Source organism: Oryx dammah, unplaced genomic scaffold, assembly GCF_014754425.2.
Source record: "Oryx dammah isolate SB20612 unplaced genomic scaffold, SCBI_Odam_1.1 HiC_scaffold_27, whole genome shotgun sequence".
NCBI lineage: Eukaryota > Metazoa > Chordata > Mammalia > Artiodactyla > Bovidae > Oryx > Oryx dammah.
In genome coordinates, this window is record NW_024070211.1 from 122299649 (window position 1) to 122324286 (window position 24638).

A 24638-nucleotide genomic window follows, 5' to 3' on the forward strand; every position below is an offset into this window, starting at 1 on the left:
CAAAAGGAAAAGAAATAGAAAATAAAAGTTTTCCTAAGTTAGGTCATTTGAGTCACAAGGTAGCTTTTTAAAAATAAAGAAACATAAACACAGTCACTTAAACTGAGGCTTTTAAGTGACAGGTAATAATACATATACATCCAAGATGGCAACAATATTTCTCTTTTTCAATAATAATTTTTTGTACTTTGCAAAACCAGTGCTTTGTACTTATACTGATGAAAAGGGAAAAAACATTTTCTGGGTTGTGAAGGCTTCCCTGGTGGCTCAGAGGTTAAAGCGTCTGCCTGCAATGCGGGAGACCTGGGTTCAATCCCTGGGTTGGGAAGATCCCCTGGAGAAGGAAATGACAACCCACTCCACTATTCTTGCCTGGAGAATCCCATGGACGGAGGATCCCGGTGGGCTACAGTCCATGGGGTCACAAAGAGTCGGACATGACTGAGTGACTTCACTTTCACTGGGTTGTGAAGGAACTGACTTTAACAAATGAGTAAAAGATATTTTAAGCCAGAGATCAGAAGCTACCAATTTACATATATACAATTATCCTTACAGTAACTGAAAAAGAAAGCTACTCTTCCAAGTCATTACAGGAAATGAAATAGCATGTCACAATTTCATAGCAAATTAGTTTCTACTAATTTAGTCCTTTGACATATATTATCTCATAAGATTACCACACAGAGTGGAAAGGCCAGTGGTATCCTTTTACAACTGAAGAAATGAGGGTCAATGACTTTCTAAAGTATTAGAACCAGACTTTTCCTCAAGTAGTTACCCTTAAAGGCCAATATTCTTTCAGTATGTTACATGGCTCTCTATTCTATAAATTCAAGTATCTTACCTTCTGTCATCTAATTTAGAAGTTCTTCAAAAATGTGTAATCCTGTATGTTTACTGAGGTCTTCCCTGACCCTCTATTAGAGGCCATAAAACCTCATCTTTCATTCCTAGAAAGTGAAAGTCACTCAGTCCTGTCCAACTCTTTGCAACCCCATGGACTGTCCATGGAATTCTCCAGGCCAGAATACCAGAGTGGGTAGCCTTTCCCTTCTTCAGGGGATCTTCCCAACCCAGGAATTGAACCAGGTCTCCTGCCTTGCAGGCAGATTCTTTACCAACTGAGCTATGAGGGAAGCCATAAAACCTCATCTTGCATTCCTAGAACATGTACTCAGTGCTTATTATAAACTAGGTATCATGCTGGGCCAGTTAAAAACCAATTCTATTTTCTGTAAGATTTCCCTCTGATTCTCAACAGTCATTTCAATCTTCAAACTCCTCAATCACTAACATTTAACTTGCCTTGCATCTTTTATTCTTAATTAAACATTCCTTTGAAAGGTCAACTACACAGGCAAACTAACTCTTTAGGTAGGCAAATATTGTAGGATTATACACACAGAAGTACATTTATTAATAACTTCCTTAAAAATTCCTGAAATACATTATGATGTTTCTTATACTTATGAAAATGTAAGAAAATAAGATAGAAAATCAATACTAAACAAGAAAGTTGGAGAAAAAATTTGAAGAGAGAAAGACTGTACTGTCAATTTAAGTATAGTCAATAAAGAAAGAACAAATCCTGAAAAGAGTACCAGGATAAGTTATTGTATAAATTACTGTGTTAGTCACTCAGTCATATCTGACTCTTTATGATCCCATGGACTCCAGCCCACCAGACTCCTCTGTCCATGGAATTCTCCAGGCAAGAATACTGGATTGAGTAGCCATTCCCTTCTTCTGGGCATCTTCCTGACCCAGGAATCGAACCCAGGTTTCCTGCACTGTAGGCAGATTCTTTACTGTCTGAGCCACCAGGGAAGCCCCAAGTTACTGTGAAATCGCATTCAAAAGGGCTGGATCCTCAACGTTCCAGACCCTCAACAACCCTTGTGCTATGTGCTAAGTCGCTTCAGTTGTGTTCAACTCTGCAACTCTGAGGACTGTAGCCCGCCAGGCTCCTCTGTGCAAGGGATTCTTCCAGGCAAGAATACTGGAGTGGGATGCCATGCTCTCCTTCAGGAGATTTTCCCAACCCAGGGATTAAACACCAGTCTCTTATGTCTCCTGCATTAGCAGACGGGTTCTTTACCACTAGCACCACCTGGGAAGCCCCAACAACCTTTGGACCCAGGCTAGAATCTAGACTAGTGATTCTCAAACTTCAGCTTCATATCAGAATCACTGGGAAGGCTTATTAAATCACAGGTTGCTGCGATCCATTCAGAGTTTTTCATCAGAAGTCCTAGGGTGGAAATCAATAGTCTGCATATCTAATAAGTTTCAAGGTGATGCTGCTACTCTTTCAACTAATCTACAGCAAAGCTGTAAAGAAAATAGACTTTCATAGAAAGTTCTAATGCAGGAATTGGTGTCAAAAAGGGAAAAGTTAAAAAAAAAAGGGGGGGGAGAGAAAGAAGTGCAAAGTTTGATGTAACTCTACTCAAGGCTCAAATAAATGAAAGCAGCAAAACTTAGTAAACTTTCCTGACTTTTGGCAACTGAGGCTATCCCAAATTAGTTTGCCTTTTCCATGCCCAGGCATCCTCCATTAGGGTATTCTGCCTTCTGACTTCTCCTCACTGCTCATTACACAAAGCCTTGCATTCATTACTCCCATTTAAGGTAAGGACTGGGCTTCCCTGGTGGCTCAGATGGTAAAGAATCTGCCTGCAATGCAGGAGACCTGGATTCAATCCTGGGTCGGGAAGATCCCTTGGAGAAGGAATGGCTACCCACTCCAGTATTCTTGCCTGGAGAATCCATAGACAGAAGAGCCTGATGGGTTACAGTCCATGGGGTTGCAAAGACTCAGACAAGACTAAGCGACTAACACTTTGAACACTTTGAAGGTAGAGACGGATAGAAATAGTTTTATTTAACATTAGAGGTCACTCATGCCACCTAACTACTAATCACATGGGTTCTGCATCCATATATCCATAAACATAAAACAATCAAGGATCACCATGCTTTTGAGCAAAATTAATACTCCGAAAGCTGTCTTTTTAAATCAACAAAAGCATAAAAACCTTAACAATCATTATAGAAGAAAATATAAGGATCACAAACCTGATCAATGTAAAAATTATAATTAATAAAAATGGCTAAGGACAGGCAATGTGTGTTAAATTCTTCCTCTTTCATACTAATAACAGCATTACTCAAACCACCAGTGCATAATGAGATTAAGTAGAGAACTGAGAGTATTTAGAAACTTTCACTTAGAAAACTTTTCACTGATAGCAACTTAGGGGTAGAAACCTAGTAACAATCAAACTGTTAGATTAAATATTTGTTAGATTAATACTTATATATTGAATCTAATAATTAAAATGTAGGCTTTAATTTCATCTTTGCTTATTACTTTATTTCTGATAATTCCACAAATTCAGTTTCAATGTATTTTATAAAAAAGTACCAGTCCAAAAATCATTAAAAAAGAAAAATTGGTCATTTACCAGTTTTAGAAACAGTATAATAAAAAGTCATCAAATAATACCTAAATGTTAATAAATTAAGAAACAAGAACTATAAGAACTAAAAAGCACAAACTGCTCAAAATTATTCCCCTCTGCCAGTGGACCTGGGGATGGTAGAAAAAAAATAGCAGTTTTCATTTACACTGTATCTGTGTGTCTATTTCTCCCATAGTTTGTGAACTTTGTAGGCATGCAAACAAGTAATTTTATTTCCCATGCAAACATATGTCTATTATATATACTAAAGTAATTTAAAAACAAAAACTGAATAAATGTAGTATCAAGAAATCATTAAAAATAAAATAAAAATTTACTGTTGATGGCCTTGTTCAGAGGCAATATAATGTAGACCATGAGGCTTAAAGGTCCTTTGTCTTTGTCACTTACTTGCTGTGTGGACTAAACTTTAATTCCTCATCTATAAACTAGACCAACCTACTCTAACCAGATCAATATGATGCACATAGAAGGCTTAGCACAGTGCTTGGTATTAAAGCAATCCATGTACTGTTATTTCTCTCTAAAACTTAAATCTGAGGAATATTCATAAAACTGACCAATTTTACTTACAGATAATCCATTTTTCCATGGCATCCAAAGAGAGATATTCACAAGGCATCTTAAAAAAAGAAAATATAAATTTGTGATTTAAAGGAAAAAATTCTGCACTGGGTCACTCCTCCTTCTCTTCTTTCTAAAAAGTCTGACTACTCAATTCTTGGTTCAAATACCACCACAACAGAGTTGAAAAAGTAGATGCAAGTTTTATAACCTATATTTAAACACGTAGTCCATAAAAGGCAATGAAAGCTGTGCCTCTTTCAAATTCACACACCCTGAAACTTCTCTTTAAAAAACACGGTTGTTAAATTGTTTTCAATTTAGTAAATAACTACTTCCAAATTTCCCAAGTTTACTGCAGAGTTTGCAGTATTTCAAAGGATAAAATTTTATTAAAAAAAAATATGTACCTGGATGCTCACTATTTCACCCAAGTCAGTAATTATGTGTGTTTATTCTCCATATGCATAACATTTATGCTTATATACACAGGAAAAAGACTGAAAAGAAACTTAACAGAATACAATAGTGATTTTCTCTAATAAGTCTGTAAAACTTGGGTGATTTTTGTTTTTAAATTTTCTGAATCTTCCAAATTTTCTACCATAAGAAAGCAAAGCAAATAACTGTACTCAGCATCAGCATTTACAAATTAAAAAACTGTGAAGAGTACAATGTAAATAATGAGCATTTTACAATAAACTTCACTGACAAGCTAATACTAATTAGAAGAAAAAGTGCAACAGGACTGCTTGATTAAAAAAAATTTTTTTTTACTCTTTTCATTCAAAAAAGAAAGTACAGAATCATACAGTGTCAGACTGTGCGGGATTAAGCATTGTGCTGGGGGCACTGATGAGACTCAGCAACTGGGCATTTCTCCACTGGTCAGCTGAAAGGTTCCTTCGAGGATACACCATCTGAAGAGAAATTAGTGCATCTGAAAGAGACTAATTAAAACAGAAAAACAGAAAGTTGAAGAATGAGTTGTTTTTTTTTACTTTCCATTTAATTTCCAGCTACAAGTGCTGTGTGTTTCTAACTGTACCATCATAAAACAAGAGCCTAATTACAAGTATGCTCCATATGACACTTGCAGTGGGTTCCAGTTATGCTCTAGATTTTGTTTTTAATTTCATGAAAGTTACATAGATTCTGCATTCCTCAGCTAAAGCTTAGCTCAGCAAATCATGTTACTTTCTTAAAGGTGAAAATGTATGGCAATCGTGTGATCTTTATTTTAAAAAGGACACAGAGTCTAGCATCATCCTTTTGTGTATCACTTTCTACTCCAATAGTGCTCACTGAAAGAAAAAGTGGTACTTAAGGTTATATGACTGTTACCAGAGCTCAACATGTTTCATATTTCTTCAAAGAATGCCTTCTAAAAATGATCCACTGTACTTTATCTCAATAAATTATTTCTATTTGCCATTTAGTCTATTAATGATAACTTTATCATCAAGGTATTTTTCATTTCATTTGCTTCTTGCTTGCTTTTAACTCTTTTGCTATTCACTCCTGCTTCCTAAAAATTCTGTACAGAGTGGTCCTTTAATCTGGCTATGCATAAATTGCCAGGAGAGTTTGTTCAGAAAAAGAAAATCCAGGGCTCTGCCTGAGCCAGAACCTCTGGGAGTAAAACCTAGGAATTGTTTTTATCACTGCATCAAGTGATTATGAATAATTTTTTAAATTAATTTGAACAAATCCTAGTAAATATATGATGGTCTTGCTGTTGGGCTTCCCTGTTAGCTCAGTTAGTAAAGAATCCTCCTGCAATGCAGGAGACCTGGGTTCAATTCCTGGGTTGGGAAGATCCCCTGGAGAAGGGATAGGCTACTCCAGTATTCTGGCCTGGAGAATTCCATGGACCAAGGAGCCTGAAAGGCTGCAATCTATGGGGTTGCGAAGAATCAGATACAACTGAGTGACTTTCTATTAACATCAAAGCCCTGAGATATCATAGAATATCAGAAAAATCAAGATTAGGAAAAAACTGATCTAATCCAAATAGACAATTCTCCTCAAGTAATTATTAACAGTCTAGTATGTGCTAATGGCTATGGAAAACTTAAGAGACATATGAGGTGAAAGTGAAAGTGTTAGTTGCTCAGTTGTGCCTGACGCTTTGTGATCCTGTGGACTGTAGCCCACCAGGCTCCTTGGTCCATGGAATTCTCTTGGCAAGAATAATGGAGAGGGTATCCACTTCCTTCTCCAGGAGATCTTCCCGACCCAGGGACTGAACCTGGGTCTCCTGCATTGCATTCAGATTCTTTACCACCTGAGCCACCAGGGAAGCCCTAAATAAAGATATAAAAGTCTTTAAAATAAATGTTTATCATTTAACTGGGAAAAGAGCCAAATTTGAAGTGGGTAACTAAAAGCAAAGCCATATCTGACTGACAAAAAGTTAGAAACAGATTCAGTGGAAAAACAAGAGATGAGTAGCTGAGGTAAAAGCACTAACAAAATCAGAGAGACAGGTGGTGATGATCTGTTTAGCACTTTGAGAAACCCTGATACTTCCATCTACAATGCTGATTTTTACTTCAAAATTGGTATCATCTACACCTCATACGAAGAGTTGACTCATTGGAAAAGACTCTGATGCTGGGAGGGATTGGGGGCAGGAGGAGAAGGGGACGACCGAGGATGAGATGGCTGGATGGCATCACGGACTCGATGGACGTGAGTCTGAGTGAACCCCGGGAGTTGGTGATGGACAGGGAGGCCTGGCGTGCTGCGATTCATGGGGTCACAAAGAGTCGGATACGACTGAGCGACTGAACTGACTAGACTCTTTCAAGCTAATGGTACAACTAACGCTAAGACATTAAATCTACATAAATTTGTGGGTATAATATAGATCCGCAGAGAAATTAAACTGGAAATGCATCTTTAGAATTTTCATGGGAGTAAGAAAACTGAAGGAAAATTCTTGCTGCTAACTGTATGTGAAAAAAATAAAGCACAGATTCATATAAAACACTGTATTATTAAAAACCTAACTCCCATCATTCAAAGGGAACAATGGACCAAGATTCTAATATCCTAGCCCTCATTTTGCACAACTGCTGCCAAATGGCTTACTTCATCATACTACTTCCAGTCCTCAATTTCCTTATCTTTATGAGGATACCTATAAACTTCCTTGACATGCTAAGGAACTAGCCCTCCCTCAGAGAAGCCATAATGGCAAGACTCTAAACCAAAATTATTTCATTAAGAACTATTTTTTAATATACCATAAAAGACAGACATTTCAAATTATCACAAACTCCTGCAATTTTTTCTCATTACGAGGCTATATTCTAATAACATTTAACTAAGATTTATCAAATACTATGTGTGGAAACACTTTTCACAAAATAACTCATCTAATACTCATAACAGCCCTACAGAGTAAGACTACTACTACTGCATTTTCACAGAGAAGAGAACTGAGATACAGTGAAGGTGGTTAAGTGACCTGCCCAATAATACACAGTAACTGTCGGAGCTGGGGTTAGAACAAAGCCGTCCGATAGGAATCTAGTAGACACTCTCGAACACTAAACTGCACTAACTCTATGTCCTATAGAACCTAAAAACTACAATGGATCAATATATTCCAGAGTTTCCATTCACGATTCTGGATATAATTAAGGAGCTCTCTGGTTCACAATTAGATAAAACCATATATAACTATAAATCATATCTCATTAAGATTTTCTTTCTTAGAAGCAGTTTATCACTCTATCCACCCTCAAGCTCTCATATGCCTACTGAAGCACCCCTAAAACCCAGCTCTTACCTTGCTATGAGGCACAAATTCTTCCATCATTTTCTTTAAAGGGTTTTCATAATCCACAATCATCTGACCAAGGCGTGGGTATTCTCGGTCACTTAAAACAGACACATAAATATCACTGAATTGTAAGCCATCAAGCTGAGAGTCTCACACAGGTTTCTCTAATGCGGTATACCTTGCCCCATGGGTCATCTCATGAGCATAGTTGTATAGTCCAATGATTGCCTTCCTTTCTTCAATTCGAGACAGCAGGATCATTAGTGTTGTATATGTTATGATCAAATCTAAGTAGTTCTTTGTTAAATCAAAATTTACAGTCTAAGAAAAAAAAAACATTAAGTTCAACTTTTTATTTCACAAACTTTTAAGCACACACAAAAGAATCTTCATGGCAGCTACTGGAAGCTAGTAAGTTTCTGTATTTATTTATTTTATCCCCATTTCTAAAATTCTACCTAATTCCTTTCACCAAAAACATGTCTAAAATTTGGGAGTTACAAATAATAGTTTTGTGTTTGTAACACAATTTTACAGGTGAAAAAGAGTTTGTGATCACCCTATTCAAACTGCTAACAATTTAAAAGAATAGCCAAAACCAGAATAATAAGCATGGAAGCAATTCTCACTAAGCAAGAAAAAAGGAGTATTAAATTAATGAATAGGTTCACCATTAACTCAGTGGAGATGTTTTTCACCGATTTCTTATATCTAGAAACTGTCTTATTAAGAAAGATTTTATCAAGTATGCCTTTTATAGAGAAAAAATTATTTGTGTAACCTTTTAAAATTGAGCCTATAAAAATAAAATACTAAAATTAACAACTATTTCCCAATATGTACAAGATTTATATTCTATGACAATCAATAAGTAAAAAGAGAGATACAGTATAACTCCTTACCTTAAAAAATAAAGCCAAATTCAATGCTGAAATTTTACATACTAATCATATAAACTATCTCTAAAGAAAAGCATTTGATCCCCTTAGTTCTACTACTAGAAACAGAGAGAAGAATTAGCAAATTTTCTGAAAATTATACGTACAATGTCAAAGAAGACTTGGCAAACATCAATAGTATTCAGCAATTCACAAACATGGTCCTGAAAACAAAAGTTTATTTTAATCTTTTACTTATATGACTACTACTAAATTCAGAAAACACATACTTTATTATCTACAAGTGACAGAACAATTTATACAATTAACAAATATCAATTTATCTCTGAAATGTTAAACTGTATATATTAAAAAACATACCTTAAATTCCATAACATCTACAAATGTGAAGTAATATAATGCCAGATTTTTCAGAATCTCTGATTTTTCTTTCTGCAGTTGTGCAAGCTGTTGCTGTGAAAACAAAATTAGAATGCACTGTTTACTGTGAACAAAATTATTATATTTAATACAAACTATCTTCTTTTATGATTGCTATATGAAAGCACAAGCTTTTAGAACAATATTTCTAGATGATTAAGGCTCTTTTAAAAAACCAAAATACTTGAAACAGCAACTTCTAAATAGTGACCAGCAACTGACAGTGTGAGGCTAAAAAACGAATCAAAGTGGATTAGTACCAAATTGCACTACTATTAAGGAAAACTGGGAAGTGTTAGGAAAAAATAACTATCAAATGAACTCTTAAAAAAAAACTAAAAGCAACTCATGAGCATGATCACATTACTAAAAGTGGGAGAAAAGAAGGTGAAAAATATTATAACTTACACTACCAAAAACAATATGCTTTATAAATTTGGAACTTACCAAAAAGAACATCCAGGCAAAGCCACGTTACGCATGCAAAATAAAATGTAGATACAAACATAAAATACAGTAACGGTTCCCTGACCAGATCCACAAAACACAATAATACATTAAAGAAAAGCAAAAATCACAACAACAAAAAAGAAATGAGAAAGAAGCAAAACTAGAGTTAAGACGCATAAACATATGAAGAGGGAAATGTGAATACAAAAGACAAATATTATTTCAATCAACTGTATTATTAAATTTACAAAAGTCCTAAGTTTTCTTTTAAAACAACTATTAATAAAACTTCTGACAGAACTCAGCCATATCGGACATGCATGCAGTAAACCATAAATCTGCCAAACGTCAACAAAATCATCTAGAACTACCTGATATTCTGAAAGTAGCCTACAGAACAGAAATGTCCACATCATTTAGAAACTTGTTACAAGAGGAGGATCTCAGGCTCACCCCAAATCAGAATCTGCCATTTAACAATATACCCAGGTGATCTGAATGCATGTTAAATGTAATTTACCTAGGACATGAGAAAACTAGAAAATATGAGAAAACAGTTCAAAATATCAAACTTGCTATCCAGTTTTAAGACCCTCCTGCAGTTCTTATGCATCTTATGCACTTTCATGCATTGGAGAAGGAAATGGCAACCCACTCCAGTGTTCTTGCCTGGAGAATCCCAGGGACAGAGGAGCCTAGTGGGCTGCCGTCTATGGGGTCTCACAGAGTCGGACACGACTGAAGCGACTTAGCAGCAGCAGCAGCAGCAGTTCTTACTGACACCTAACACAGGAGAGTTGGGGTAAGGGGTGCCTCTACACATTTGGTAAGTCAGAAAATTCTTAATAGTAAGCGTAACATCAAAGGATTAAAAATATACCTATTAAAAGGCTATTTACAGTAGCAAGCACAGCATTCTGGTAGACCCAACTACTATATAGAACCCTAAATACTGTAGTCCCTGAGGACGTTTTTTAAAATGTATAAACAAAGTTTATACTTCGTTATACTCTACTTCCCCTTAAAGCCAGGCAAACTGAGGTATATACTTACAGTGATGTGTGTAATGGTTCTAGCTTTATCTGTGTCACTAGTTGACTTTATTTTGAACAATATATCTGTTTCAAAACAATTCTATATTTATATGCACACTTTTAATCATTACCACTCACAACATCAAGCAGATACTTATTTTAAAAAGATTCTATTCCCTCAGATGATACTTCCTTCACCTTGTTCAACAACATTTAACATTTATAATTGATATCAATCCTTTTCCCTGCTTTTCAGTACTTTAAATTTTAATTTTGAAATGTAACAGGTGAAAGTAAACTCCTAATAGGATAAAAAGCAAAAATATAACTTGGTTGCTACTGGGTTTATATTTATAGTGCCTCCTTTCAATTTCAGTGTCTAGTTTGAACAAAAAATGACAGATTACCATCTTATTATGGGCCCTAATGACCTTTTATACAAATTCTCATTTTGCATATTAAGAAGCTAATGCCCACAGAACTTAAAAGAGTCTTCCCCCAAGTTATATACCTAGTTAATATGAATGGGCCAGGATTAAAATTTCACACCCATACTCCTAATAAAGTGTTCTTCCTACCATTTCACATGGAGGTGGGGAGGTTTCATCCCCACCCCCATCTTCTATTTTAACAGTAAAATCTCATCATGGTCTCAATTTCTCATTACAATTTATTTCCCCCAAATTGTATATAAGTAGCCTCTACTGTATATTGTCACCCTGCTTATTTAACTTACATGCAAAGTACATCATGCAAAATGCCAGGCTGGATGAATCACAAACTGGAAGCAAGATTATGGGGGAAATACCAACAACCTCAGATATGCAGATGATACTTACTCTAATAGCAGAAAGACAAGAACTAAAGAGCCTCTTGATGAGGGAGAAAGAGGAGAGTGAAAAGCTGGCTTAAAACTCAACATTCAAAAAGCTAAGATCACGGCACTCAGTGCCATCATTTCATGGCAAGTATAAGGGGAAAAGGTGGAAACAGTGACAGAATTTCTCTCCTTGCGCTCCCAAATCAGTGCAGATGGTGACTGCAGCCATGAAATTAAAAGATGCTTGCTTCTCGAAAGGAAAGCTATGACAAACTTAGGCAGAGTATTAAAAAGTAAAGACATCACGTTGCTGACAAAGGTCCATATAGTCAAAGCTATGGTTTTTCTAGTAGTCTGACAATGGTCCGTATAGTCAAAGCTATGGTCCAATGTATGTCTCATGAATGGACATGAGAGGTGGACCATTAATGAGGGCTGAGTGCTGAAGAATTAATGTTTTCCAATTGTGGTGCTGGAGAAAATTCTTGAGAGTCCTTGGACTGCAAGATCAAACCAGTCAATCCTAAAGGAAATCAACCCTGAATATTCATTGGAAGGACTGATGCTGAAGTTGAAACTCCAATACTTTGGCCATCTGATGCAATGAGCCAACTCATTGGAAAGACCCTGACACTGGGAAAGATTGAGGGAAGGAGAAGAAGGGGGCGACAGAAGATGAGATGGTTGGGTGGCATCACTGATTCAATAGACATGAGTCTGAGCAAACTCTAAGAGATTCTGAAGGACAAGGAAGCTCGGCATGCTGCAGTTGATGGGTCGCAAAGAGTCGGACATGACTTAGCAACTGAACAACATCAACAAAGCCTCTACACTGATTAAAACAAATTTACTGAACTAATTATATATGAATTCAAAATAATTATTCAAGTTTTTAAAGCTCTACATCCCTTTGTCTAAATATACCTTCCAATCTAAATTTCTCCTACATCCATTCACAGACTACACTAAGTAGCTAAAACAAACTTTCCACTATTGTATATAAACGTCTCACATTTTCTCTACTGTTTCCTCTATGGATATGTCCAAATTCCACTACTTATACATGTCCAAATCTCACTACTCCTAAACCACTCAATTTAAACGTTAACTTCATTTTCAAGAAACCATCCCTGACTGAACTGCTTCCCTTGATGCAATAATACCTCCCTCTTCTAAATGTGTACAGTTTCTAATAATTATCACTGTCTACCTTGTATAGTAGTTCTCTCCAGCACCATGAGGCAGTGTACAAAACTCCACAGCCTGTATCATACAGCTCTGCACAAAAATATCCAATATAAACATCTATCAAATGAGTGATTAGGACAAACTGAAAAGACCTTTATTTGCTATTTAACTCAGGGAACTCAAAGCAGGCTACTGTATCAACCTAGAAGGGTGGGATGCAGAGGGAGGTAGACGTGAGGTTCAAGAGGGAGGGGATATATGTATACCCATGGCTGATTCATGTTGCTGTTTGGCAGAAACCAACACAATTCTATAAAGCAATTATCCTTCAATTAAAAAAATAAATCTAAAATTAAAAAGAAAAAGACCTTATATGGCAGTGTCAGATAACGTTTTAGTAAGTTAACACTAGCCAGCCCACCTCTTATTGTGAAATCATGGCTAAATAACTTAACCTCTCACAGTCTAATACCCTCAATATTAAAATGGGAGCTGATGTGGGCAGTTTAGCCAAGAGAATGTACAGGGCACCCAGAAGCTGCTCATTAATTATTAAGTGAATAACAGAAGACACTCACAGACCACTTCTTCAAAATGAGCAAAAAATAAAACTATTTAAGATAATCTCAATACTACTCATAGTATCCTAATAAGAGCTGATATTAACTGAGCATGCTCTCTTTTGCAGGTAGTGTTCCAAAAAATGTGCAAGTATTTTACACGATCCTCTCAACATTTCTATAAAAAGTTACAATTACGTTCCCTATTTAACGAAAATAAATTCGATAAAGTTCTGTGTGAAAATTCAACTATAACAACAAAGAATAAAAGTGTCTACAACTCTTGGGCTTCAACTGAAAAAATTATTCCATTTTCGTTTTTAAAGTGAAAGAGAGCAGACACTTCCAAAAAGTATTTAACTTCTAGGTTCAACATCCAGAACAAGTCCTCTATCTCCCATCTCATTATTTCATACTAAATAAAAAGTAGGAAATGGTTTAAGAATATAATCAGTAATAGACCATAGAAAAGTACAATTTTGAGAAGGTAAGATTCTATTTGCTAACACTTTAAAAGCATATCATGGATACATGGGTTAAATATATTACCAAAATATCTGTACAGTGCTTTCATTAAAGTTTTTAACTGTGGACCATTATTCTTAAAATTCAAAGTGAAAACAAAATAAACAGGATAAACAGCCATGCAGATCACAAAATAAGATCATATCTCTTCAATGAAAAATACTGGTAATTAATCTTTGTACAATGAAAAAGCATTTTCTACACAAAATGTAAGTATCTTAAAAACGGACTGAGGGATTCCCCTGGTGGTACAGACTCTACCTGCCAATGCAAGTAGATTCCTGGCCTGCCAAGATGCCACATGCCACAGACCAACAAAGGCCCACGCACCTAGAGCCGGTGCTCTGCTACAAGAGAAGCCCTGAAAGAAGAAGCCTGTGCACTGCAGCAAAGACCCAGTGCAACCATAAATAAATAATTTTTTTAAAACCTGATTGAAGTTTAGTATTTACTAGCTTTCATTCTTTCAGAGAAAAGATACTAGCAAACTGCGATAAGGAACCAATGACAAAGAGAGCTAACTCACAGGCTTTGAATATAAAGGAAAGTGACTGAAGTCCTTTATTCACCTATGTCAGTTATTCTTTCATCATCGAAACTGCTTATGCATAATAAATAACTTTTCCTGACCTAAAATATATGAGTATTCTGTTCCTTTTAAAAAAACAACTAGGTACAGAAGTTTGGTTTAGGGAAGGCTTTTTTCAATTTCTTAGTAGATATTCTAAACCAGGTTTTCTAAAATAAGAGTGCAGAGAGACTATTTGCGTAAACCTCTTTTAAGGAATTGTCCTGCCACCACTCTGTAATCAACGCTCATAGCATAGCAGCCTTCTAACTAGTCTCTGTATTCTGCTCTTGCCTCTTCAGTCTTCTCCACATAGCAACAGGAGAGTGGACATTTCAAGGTAACACACTACCTTGAAGAGATGATCCCAATGAAGGAGAAGGGGATGACAGAGGACGAGATGTTTGGATGGCACCACCGACTCAATGGACATTACTTTGAGCAACTAATGGGATCTATGGGGTTGCAAAGAGCTGGACGTGACATAGCAACTGAACAGAGCAATACAAGATATTAGCAATGGGTAAAAAGTATAACGTGAATTCACTATATTATTTTTGTTCAAATCTAATATTTCAAATAAAGGGCTTAAAAAAATTCTAATAGTTTCTCATCACACTTAAAATACAAAGTCCTTACCAATGTCTCAATAAAATCTAAATAGGACCCCTGTCTGTCTCCACAACTTCATCTCCCCTCATACTCCTCCAGCTTCTCTCAGTAGCTGTCATACCATTCTGCATGCTGTGCTCATCAAATAAATTCACCAAGGCTGGCCCCACCCCACAGCCTTTGCACTTGCTCTTTACCATGTCTGGAATGTTCTTCACTTCTCATAGCTCAGTCTTTCACTTCAGAGAAGCCATTGTTGAGCATTTATCTAAGATAATCTTCTCATCCACGTTACTCTCTTAATTCCTTATTCTGCTATCTATTTCTTCCTACTACTTATCTCCAAATAAAAGTACCTATTTATTCACTTTAGTTGTTTGTTGTCTCACATCCCAACTTGAAATGAAATTCCACAGAGGCAGTGCAGTTCAGTTCAGTCGCTCAGTCGTGTCCGACTCTTTGCGACCCCATGAATCGCAGCACGCCAGGCCTCCCTGTCCATCACCAACTTCCGGAGTTTGCTCAGACTCACGTCCATCAAGTCAGTGATGCCATCCAGCCATCTCATCCTCGGTCGTCCCCTTCTCCTCCTGCCCCAATCCCTCCCAGCATCAGAGTCTTTTCCAATGAGTCAACTCTTCGCATGAGGTGGCCAAAGTACTGGAGTTTCAGCTTTAGCATCATTCCTTCCAAAGAAATCCCAGTACTGATCTCCTTCAGAACGGACTGGTTGGATCTCCTTGCAGTCTAAGGGACTCTCAAGAGTCTTCTCCAACATCACAGTTCAAAAGCATCAATTCTTCGGCGCTCAGCCTTCTTCACAGTCCAACTCTCACATCCATACATGACCACTGGAAAAACCATAGCCTTGACTAGACGGACCTTAGTCGGCAAAGTAATGTCTCTGCTTTTGAATATGCTATCTAGGTTGGTCATAATTTTTCTTCCAAGGAGTAAGTGTCTTTTAATTTCATGGCTGCAGTCACCATCTGCAGTGATTTTGGAGCCCCCCCAAAATAAAGTCTGACACTATTTCCACTGTTTCCCCATCTATTTCCCATGAAGTGATGGGACCAGATGCCATGATATTCGTTTTCTGAATGTTGAGCTTTAAGCCAACTCTTTCACTTTTCTCTTTCACTTTCATCAAGAAGCTTTTGAGTTCCTCTTCACTTTCTGCCATAAGGGTGGTGTCATCTGCATATCTGAGGTTATTGATATTTCTCCTGGCAATCTTCATTCCAACTTGTGTTTCTTCCAGTCCAGCGTTTCTCATGATGTATTCTGCATAGAAGTTAAATAAGCAGGGTGACAATATATAGCCTTGATGCACTCCTTCTCCTATTTGAAACCAGTCTGTTGTTCCATGTCCAGTTCTAACTGTTGCTTCCTGAACTGCATACAGATTTCTCAAGAGGCAAGTCAGGCAGTCTGGTATTCCCATCTTTTTCAGAATTTTCCACAGTTGATTGTGATTCACACAGTCAAAGGCTTTGGCATGGTCAGTAAAGCAGAAATAGATGTTTTTCTGGAACTCTCTTGCTTTTTCCATGATCCAGCGGATGTTGGCAATTTGATTTCTGGTTCCTCTGCCTTTTCTAAAACCAGCTTGAACATCAGGGAGTTCACGGTACACGTTATTGCTGAAGCCTGGCTTGGAGAATTTTGAGCATTACTTTACTAACATGTGAGATGAGTGCAATTGTGCGGTAGTTTGAGCATTCTTTGGCATTGCCTTTCTTTGGGATTGGAATGAAAACTGACCTTTTCCACAGAGGTAAGGTTTGTTTTATTTCATGCTGTTATCTCCAAGGTCTAGAATATTAGAAGACAGCAGATATCCTTTAAATAAATAAATAAACAATCAAGTTTCTCAACAGAAAAATCAAAAAAATCAATTTTTACACTGCTCTGCTAATTATAAATGAATGCAATATCAGGTATCAATTCACATTCCATGAGTTCATGTATCCCAATACAGAGTGGTGATTTAATCCCCTGAATAAATCTCTTGGGTAAAATACTTCATTATGTCCTTACAGGATAAAAAATGAGAAACATCTAGAGAGAATTACATATCAAATATAACTAAATCTCCTAAGAGTACATGAAAATCCAAATTAACACCAAGATTAGTCGTTTCTTAAAAAGGTTCATGGGACCTTATCAAACTTTCCTTCTATCATATACAAATAATTCTACTGGCATTCACTATTTCAGAAATGCATTTTTCTGAGCAAAAGGTAGTTGTAAATTCTAGGGAAAGTTTTCCTAACACCTAGTAAAAATGCATCATTGAGTGTTTAATATTTGTTACTAAACAATCTTCATAACTGCTTTTCAAGGTTCATTTTTTAAATCATGGTAAAACAGCATGAAACATATCACTAAGGTCATATCTGATAAGTGTGTAGTTCACACTTACAAATACATTTGCATTGTTGTGCAGCCATCACCCTCATCTATCTCCAGAATTTTTGTCATCTTCCCAATCAAGGAGTAAGTAAAGCTAATGTTATTTTCTCTCAAGAACTACTTCTATTTAATTGTAGTTTCATCAGTCTCACAGATTGAACTTCTAAGAGCTCTAATTCAATCTATTCATTTTATACATTAAAGCAACGTTTTTCAAGTTTATGTTGGCATCTGTTCAATTCTGAAAAGCAGAATTGTGTTTTTTAAAGAACAGAAACACCAAAAAAATTAAAGGTTGTATCCGTGCCTCTTTGCAATAGAACTTTACTGTTCCTCTCATCATGAGTCTATTTTCCCACCCTTACCATCTCAGGGAGCCTTGAGACTTTCTTTGACCAATGGAAAACAGGGAAAATGATACTCTTATAACTTACAAAGCATTATAGCTTCATATTTTGTTCTTTTTTAGGACACTGTCCTGAAGTGTCATGTATGAGCAAGCTTGAGATATCATATCCCAAGGAAAGAGAGGTTCAACATGCTGCTATCCCAACAAGCCCCATGTCTTAGCCACCCACCAGATGAATGCAGCTGTGACCTAAGACTGCTGAGACCTGCAGAAGAACTGCCTGACCAACCTCAGAATAAGAAATAAGTTGTTGCTGTTTTAAGTCTATTAAGATTTCAGGCGGTCTGTTATACAGCACTAGGTAGGGAAACAAGATTAACATAAAGTTTAATAAAAGAAATTAAAATAGTCTTTATTTCACTACCTGGGCACGATAACTTGCACCAGGAAAAATCTTGGAAATCTAAGATTTCTGGTTACAAGATGGTTGAACTAATGCAAATTGATGAAACTAATTTTAAGTATTAGAAAAGCACTAATTATATACCCCAGTATAGTGTGGTCAGTCAGATCTAACATCTTTATAAAAGATATCACACTGTGTTAAGGACACTACAATTCACTTCAGTTCAGCTGCCCAATCGTGTCCGACTCTTTGCGACCCCATGAACCACAGCACGCCAGGCCTCCCTGTCCATCACCAACTCCTGGAGTTTACCCAAACTCATGTCTATTGAGTTGGTGATGCCATCCAACCATCTCATCCTCTGTCGTCCCATTCTCCTCCTGCCTTCAATCTTTCCCAACATCAGGGTCTTTTCAAACGAGTCAGCTCTTCGCATCAGTATTGGCGAAAGTATTGGAGTTTCAGTTTTAACATCAGTTCTTCCAAAGAACACCCAGGACTGATCTCCTTTAGGATGGACTGGTTGGATCTCTTTGCAATCTAAGGGACTCTCAAGAGTCTTCTCCAACACTACAGTTCAAAAGCATCAATTCTTCGGCACTCAGCCCTCTTTATAGTCCAACTCTCACACCCATACATGACCACTGGAAAAACCATAGCCTTGACTAGACGGACCTTTGTTCACAGGTAATGTCTCTGCTTTTTAACATGCTGTCTAGCTTGGTCATAACTTTCCTTCCAAGGAGTAAGCGTCTTTTAATTTCATGGCTGCAATCAGCATCTGCAGTGATTTTGGAGCCCCCCAAAATAAAGTCTGACTCTGTTTCCACTGTTTCCCCGTCTAATTACCATGAAGTGATGGGACCAGATGCCATGATATTCGTTTTCTGAATGTTGAGCTTTAAGCCAACTATTTCACGCTCCTCTTTCACTTTCATCAAGAGGCCCTTTAGTTCTTCTTCACTTTTTGCCATAGGGTAGTGTCATCTGCGTATCTGAGGTTTTGATATTTCTCCCGGCAATCTTCATTCCAGTTTGTGCTTCCTCCAGCCCAGCGTTTCTCATGATGTACTCTGCATAGAAGTTAAATAAACAGGGGGACAATATACAGCCTCGACGTACTCCTTTTCCTATTTGGAACCAGTCTGTTGTTCCGTGTCCAGTTCTAACTGTTGCTTCCTGAACTGCATATAGGTTTCTCAAGAGGCAGGTCAAGTGGTCTGGTATTCCCATCTCTTTCAGCATTTTCCACAGTTTATCGAGATCCACGATACACACAGCCAAAGGCTTTGGCATAGTCAATAAGGCAGAAATAGATGTTTTTCTGGAACTCTCTTGCTTTTTTGATGATCCAGCAGATGTTGGCAATTTGATCTCTGGTTCCTCTGCCTTTTCTAAATCCACCTTGAACATCTAGCAGTTAATGGTTCACGTATTGCTGAAGCCTGGCTTGGAGAATTTTGAGCATTATACTTTACTAGCATGTGAGATGAGTACAATTGTGCAGTAGTTTGAGCATTCTTTGGGATTGGAATGAAAACTGACCTTTTCCAGTCCTGTGGCCACTGTTGAGTTTTCCAAATTTGCTGGCATACTCAGTACAGCACTTTCACAGCATCATCTTTCAGGATTTGAAATAGCTCAACTAGAATTCCATCACCTCCACTAGGTTTGTTCGTAGTGATGCTTTCTAAGGCCCACTTGACTTCACATTCCAGGATGTCTGGCTCTAGGTGAGTGATCACACCATCATGATTATCTGGGTCGTGAAGATCTTTTTTGTATAGTACTTCTGTGTGTTCTTGCCACCTCTTCTTAATTCTTCTGCTTCTGTTAGGTCCATACCATTTCTGTCCTTTATCGAGCCCATCTTTGCATGAAATGTTCCCTTGGTATCTGTAATTTTCTTGAAGAGATCTCTATTCTTTCCTATTTTAAAGGCACCGTTTTCCATTATGAATGAAAATGTAAATGAAGCTAATCCCTTTACACTCAATTTTAATAATATTCTTTAAAAGTTTTTCAAATATGTGATTAGCTTGTTTTCATAACCTAGGTATAGAGAAATAAGTTAGGCTTTTCTTACTCATTAGACGTCATAATTGTAACTGATAATTATACTGTACTGTTTATGTCAACACGGCCTCATGTGGTATTGACATGTGCAAGGTAGCATGACAACATCAGGGAGTCCTTGCCAGCCATACTTTTCACTTTTTAAAGTTTTTATTTCTTTTCCTATCAATTATCATTTGCTCCTGATGAAAGTATCTTTTAACATCAATGCTTTGGAAAATATATTTTTTACAATTTTACCTAGGTAAACTCAACAAGCTTGGGCACATGGAGAACCAATAAGCTTATTTCTGAATAAACTTCACTCTTCATAAACTACTATTTCTGGTTACTCAAAATAATTTTTTTACAGGTTTACTGAGGTATAATTTATATATCATAAATTCATCAATTAAATAACTGAAAATTAAATAATTGTAGTAAATTCATAAGAGTTGTACAACCACCAAGCCTACCCAGTTTTAGAACATTTACATTATCCCAAAAAGTTCTCTTGTGCCCGTTTACAGTTAATACCATTCTCGCCTCCAGTCCTAATACTGATCTGCTTTCTGCCTCAGTAAATTTGGTTTTTCCAGACATACCCTATAAAATGAAATCATATATAAACTTTTTACAACCAGCTTCTTTCATTTAGCCTAATGTTTCTGCAGTTCATCCATGCTATAACATGTGTTGGTAGCTTGTTCCTTTTAATTGCTAAATAGTGATCCATTAAATGCATATACCAATTTAGTTTATTCATCAATTGATGGGCACTTGAATTACTTTCATTTTTAAGCTATTTTGAACTATGAATGCTGCTATAAACAGCCATGTGTGGACATGTAAAGTACTTTCATTTTTCTTGAGCAGATTCCTAGAAGTGGTATTGCTTCCTTCTGAGTTCTCAAGTGCAATTCAGAGAGGCATGTGATAAGAAAAGTAACCTCTAGATAAGAGTCAAGTTACTGTAGTTATATACTATGTATTTATTCAACAAATACCCCAAGCTGATATTATATTGTCAGACACTGTTGGAGGAGCTGGGGATAAAGCTATGAGTAAAATGCTGATCCCTGGCCCTAAATGAACATACAATCTAGTGAGGAATATTCATGTAGGTATACAGGTAAGTCTTGCCTTTTTTAAGGTATATACAGTTTTAAAATCTGGTTACACCACAACTAACTTACAGGTGCAAGGTTCAAAGCTGGTGAAAATTTGGGATGATTAATTCCCATTTTCCCTTCAAGACAGAGACCCTCATCAACTTGTAATAATGTAAAAGAAGTTTAAAGGAAAAAACAACCCCTACACAAACTGCTATGAGAAAGACCACAACAAGAAAGGTCAGAGCTTCAGAGGCAATAAAGATGATGAGCAAGATGGAGAAAATTAAAGGAGGGCCTTACACTCAAGGATTATTTTTGTTACTTGATTACATGATGACAGAGAGTGGAGGCTCATAATTAGGCTGCCTCAATCAGGAGGCCTCTAAAGAGGAATAAAGTTGATGCTTAAGCTGTCTTGCACTCTTTCTGACCTTTTTGGACATCTGATGTTCTTGGGAGATTTGGAGTTAAGGTGAAGTGGCATCAATGGGAGAATAATTCCCACTTGATACCTGATCTTTTAATAGGCACTTTCTAATATCACCCTAATACCCACTTAATACCCTGAAAGTGAAAGTCACTCAGTCGTGTCTGACTCTTTGTGACGTATAGTCCATGGAATTCTCTAGGCCAGAATACTGGCGTGGATAGCCTTTCCCTTCTCCAGGGGATCTTCCCAACCCAGGGATTGAACCCAGGTCTCCCACACTGCAGGCAGATGTTTTACCAACTGAGCCACAAGGAAAGCCCAGGCAGGGTAGGCAGATCATAAAGGGCTTTCAAGAAGGTAGGGTACTTAATATCCTAACTTCATCAATTCTTTGAACTCAGAGGGAGCTCCTACCTACGCACTCTACTACTCTTTCTTGAAAACATACCATCTCATGTTCAGTTTCCCCTTTTATCCATCTTAAGATCAACCGGCCCATCATTATATTACTCCCTTGTAACTCTCTGCCTCTGTCATACTTGCCAGATAAAACCCACAATAGGAGAAAGCCTATACCTATGCTCTGACTCCATCTCAACCTGAATTCACTATCACCAACCCTAATGAGTTACAACATTTTGCCATTTCACCATCAATTCCCTCTCCCAACTCTCCTCAGTGATTATGTGACTCCTCCTCTCTCTTAATAATGCCTCTTCAACTTGATTCTCAGGTTAATGCTTGCCTAAACTGGACCTTATATATATAGCTGGCTACTCAACATCTCCATTCAGACTTCCAGTAGGTCTCTCAAACTTAACATATCTAATACTGAGCTACTGAGTACTATCCCTTCTATAATCTAACCCTAAGTAATCTTATTTCTTCATCCCAGTAAATCTTGATATTTCCTAATCCAAAAACCTTAGGATCTTAAATTTCTCACTGTTTTATATACCCCATACCCAATGCATCAGCAAATACTATAGGCTGTCTTCAAAACATTCAGAATCTGAACATTTCTCACCTTTACCACCCTAGGCCATGCCACACTCAACTCTTTCAATGACTACAAATTGCCTAATCAGCTTCTCTGTTTCTACCTCTGTTTTTTCTGCAGAATATCTCTCAATCCAGCAACCACAGTGACCATAGGTATATCACTTTATTCCTCTATTACTCCTCTACAATAACATCTCAACTCAAGACTAACTAACCAAAGTCCTTACTATGTTTGAGAAAGCCCTTTATGATCTGCCTACCCCTTCAACCACCTTCCTTATCCCCTACCACTATCTCCCAGCTCCTTCCCCAGGGGGGACTCTGGCCTACCTCCCTTCCCTGACCAAGCCAGGTATGCTCCCACCCGAGCTTCTGCCACTGCTGCTCCCTAAACACAGAAGGCTCCTCCCCTGGCTCACCTCACATCCTCCTAACTTTAAATCTCCACCCTGCTGTCTCCTCATTAAGGCCTTTCTCAGCTCAAGTCAATTAGCATCTCCCCATTATCACTCTGGAGCAGGCAATGGCACCCCACTCCAGTACTCTTGCCTGGAAAATCCCATGGATGGAGGAGCTTGGTGGGCTACAGTCCATGGGGTTGGTAAGAGTTGGACACGACTGAGCGACTTCACTTTGACTTTTCACTTTCATGCACTGGAGAAGGAAATGGCAACCCACTCCAGCGTTCTTGCCTAGAGAATCCCAGGGATGGGGGAGGCTGGTGGGCTGCCATCTATGGGGTCGCACAGAGTCAGACACGCCTGAAGTGACTTAGCAGCAGCAGCAGCATTATCCCTCTTCGTTCTTTTTAGAACTCATCTCTACCTGGCAATATGTTCCTATTCTAATCGATCTCTGTCCAGAAGAGTATAACCTCCAAGGCCAGTGATGTGATTTATTTGCTGCTGGATTCCCTCTCCCAGAATAGGACTCAGCTCACAGAAGGCACCCAGTAAATGTTTTAAATAAATAATCTAATTAGAAAGGGTTAGAAAAAGCTTCTCTGAAATGGTGACATTTAAGGATAAACCTGAAAGACAAGTAGAAATTAGCCTAGTGAAAGAATATGGGAGAGAAAGATTTTTCTAGATAATAAAAATAACAAAATGCTAGAGGCAAGAGAAAGAATGGCCATTTGTGCCATCAAAGTGTACAAATAACTCTCCCCAAATAAAATACTGCTTTAAAAATAGTCTATCTCCCCAAGGAGGAAAATGAGGGCTAACACAGTATAATATCCTATATATTCCTGGCCAAAGACCATTAGGGTATGTATTTAAAACAGTATTAGCCAAGATGAGTGCTAAGAAGAACAAAAGTAAAACAAATATTTTGCAACATCTGTTATTTATTCGCTTATAGTTCCTTTTGCTATCTTTGATTTTAGAGCTTGGCAAATAACTTTTGGTTTCACAAAAGGTAAAACTGGACTGGCCGTGAAAAACAATAATCAGATACCATGTCAAAGGTACTCAAAGGATACCAGGTTAAAAGTGGCCAAAGGCCCCTTCAAAGAAATGACTCAAAAAAACAAAACTAAAGATCAACAATACCACTAGGTTTGGTAACATACTTTGCTGTTATGAAGGAAATCATAATCATCATTGCAGTCAAAGGGATTAGCTAACAACATCTGGAAGACGGCTGAAAAACTGGCAATATATTACTTTAGGAAATTTTAAGACAATGAATAAATAATTGCAAATGGCAGGAATGCATCTCCTTGGGGACTATGCTATGAAACCCCAAGACAAGGCTCACTGGCTGTTTTACCTGCTGAAAACTGACAGCAATTTTTGTAGTTTAGTATAATTATTATTAAACTATTAAACTATTATTGTAGTTTAGTATAATTAGAACATACAATGCACAAGACTCACAAAATAAGGTGATTTTAAAACATATGTATTTTGGGATCACAAGAACCACCCTTGGGAATATGACA

The 24638-nt window shown here is 37.3% G+C and overlaps 1 protein-coding gene across 1 annotated transcript in view; it reads right to left on the reverse strand.

Moving 5' to 3' along the window:
* NCKAP1 (NCK associated protein 1) overlaps window positions 1-24638 on the reverse strand; it is a 109417-nt gene that overhangs the window by 61673 nt on the left and 23106 nt on the right. Inside the window, exons 3-8 of the mRNA XM_040227761.1 lie at window positions 9105-9197; window positions 8891-8947; window positions 8024-8166; window positions 7852-7942; window positions 4865-5002; window positions 4062-4110 (exon numbers count right to left, since the gene is read on the reverse strand). Coding sequence (XP_040083695.1) covers window positions 4062-4110; window positions 4865-5002; window positions 7852-7942; window positions 8024-8166; window positions 8891-8947; window positions 9105-9197 — 571 coding nt within the window. The remainder of the gene's footprint in view (window positions 1-4061; window positions 4111-4864; window positions 5003-7851; window positions 7943-8023; window positions 8167-8890; window positions 8948-9104; window positions 9198-24638) is intronic.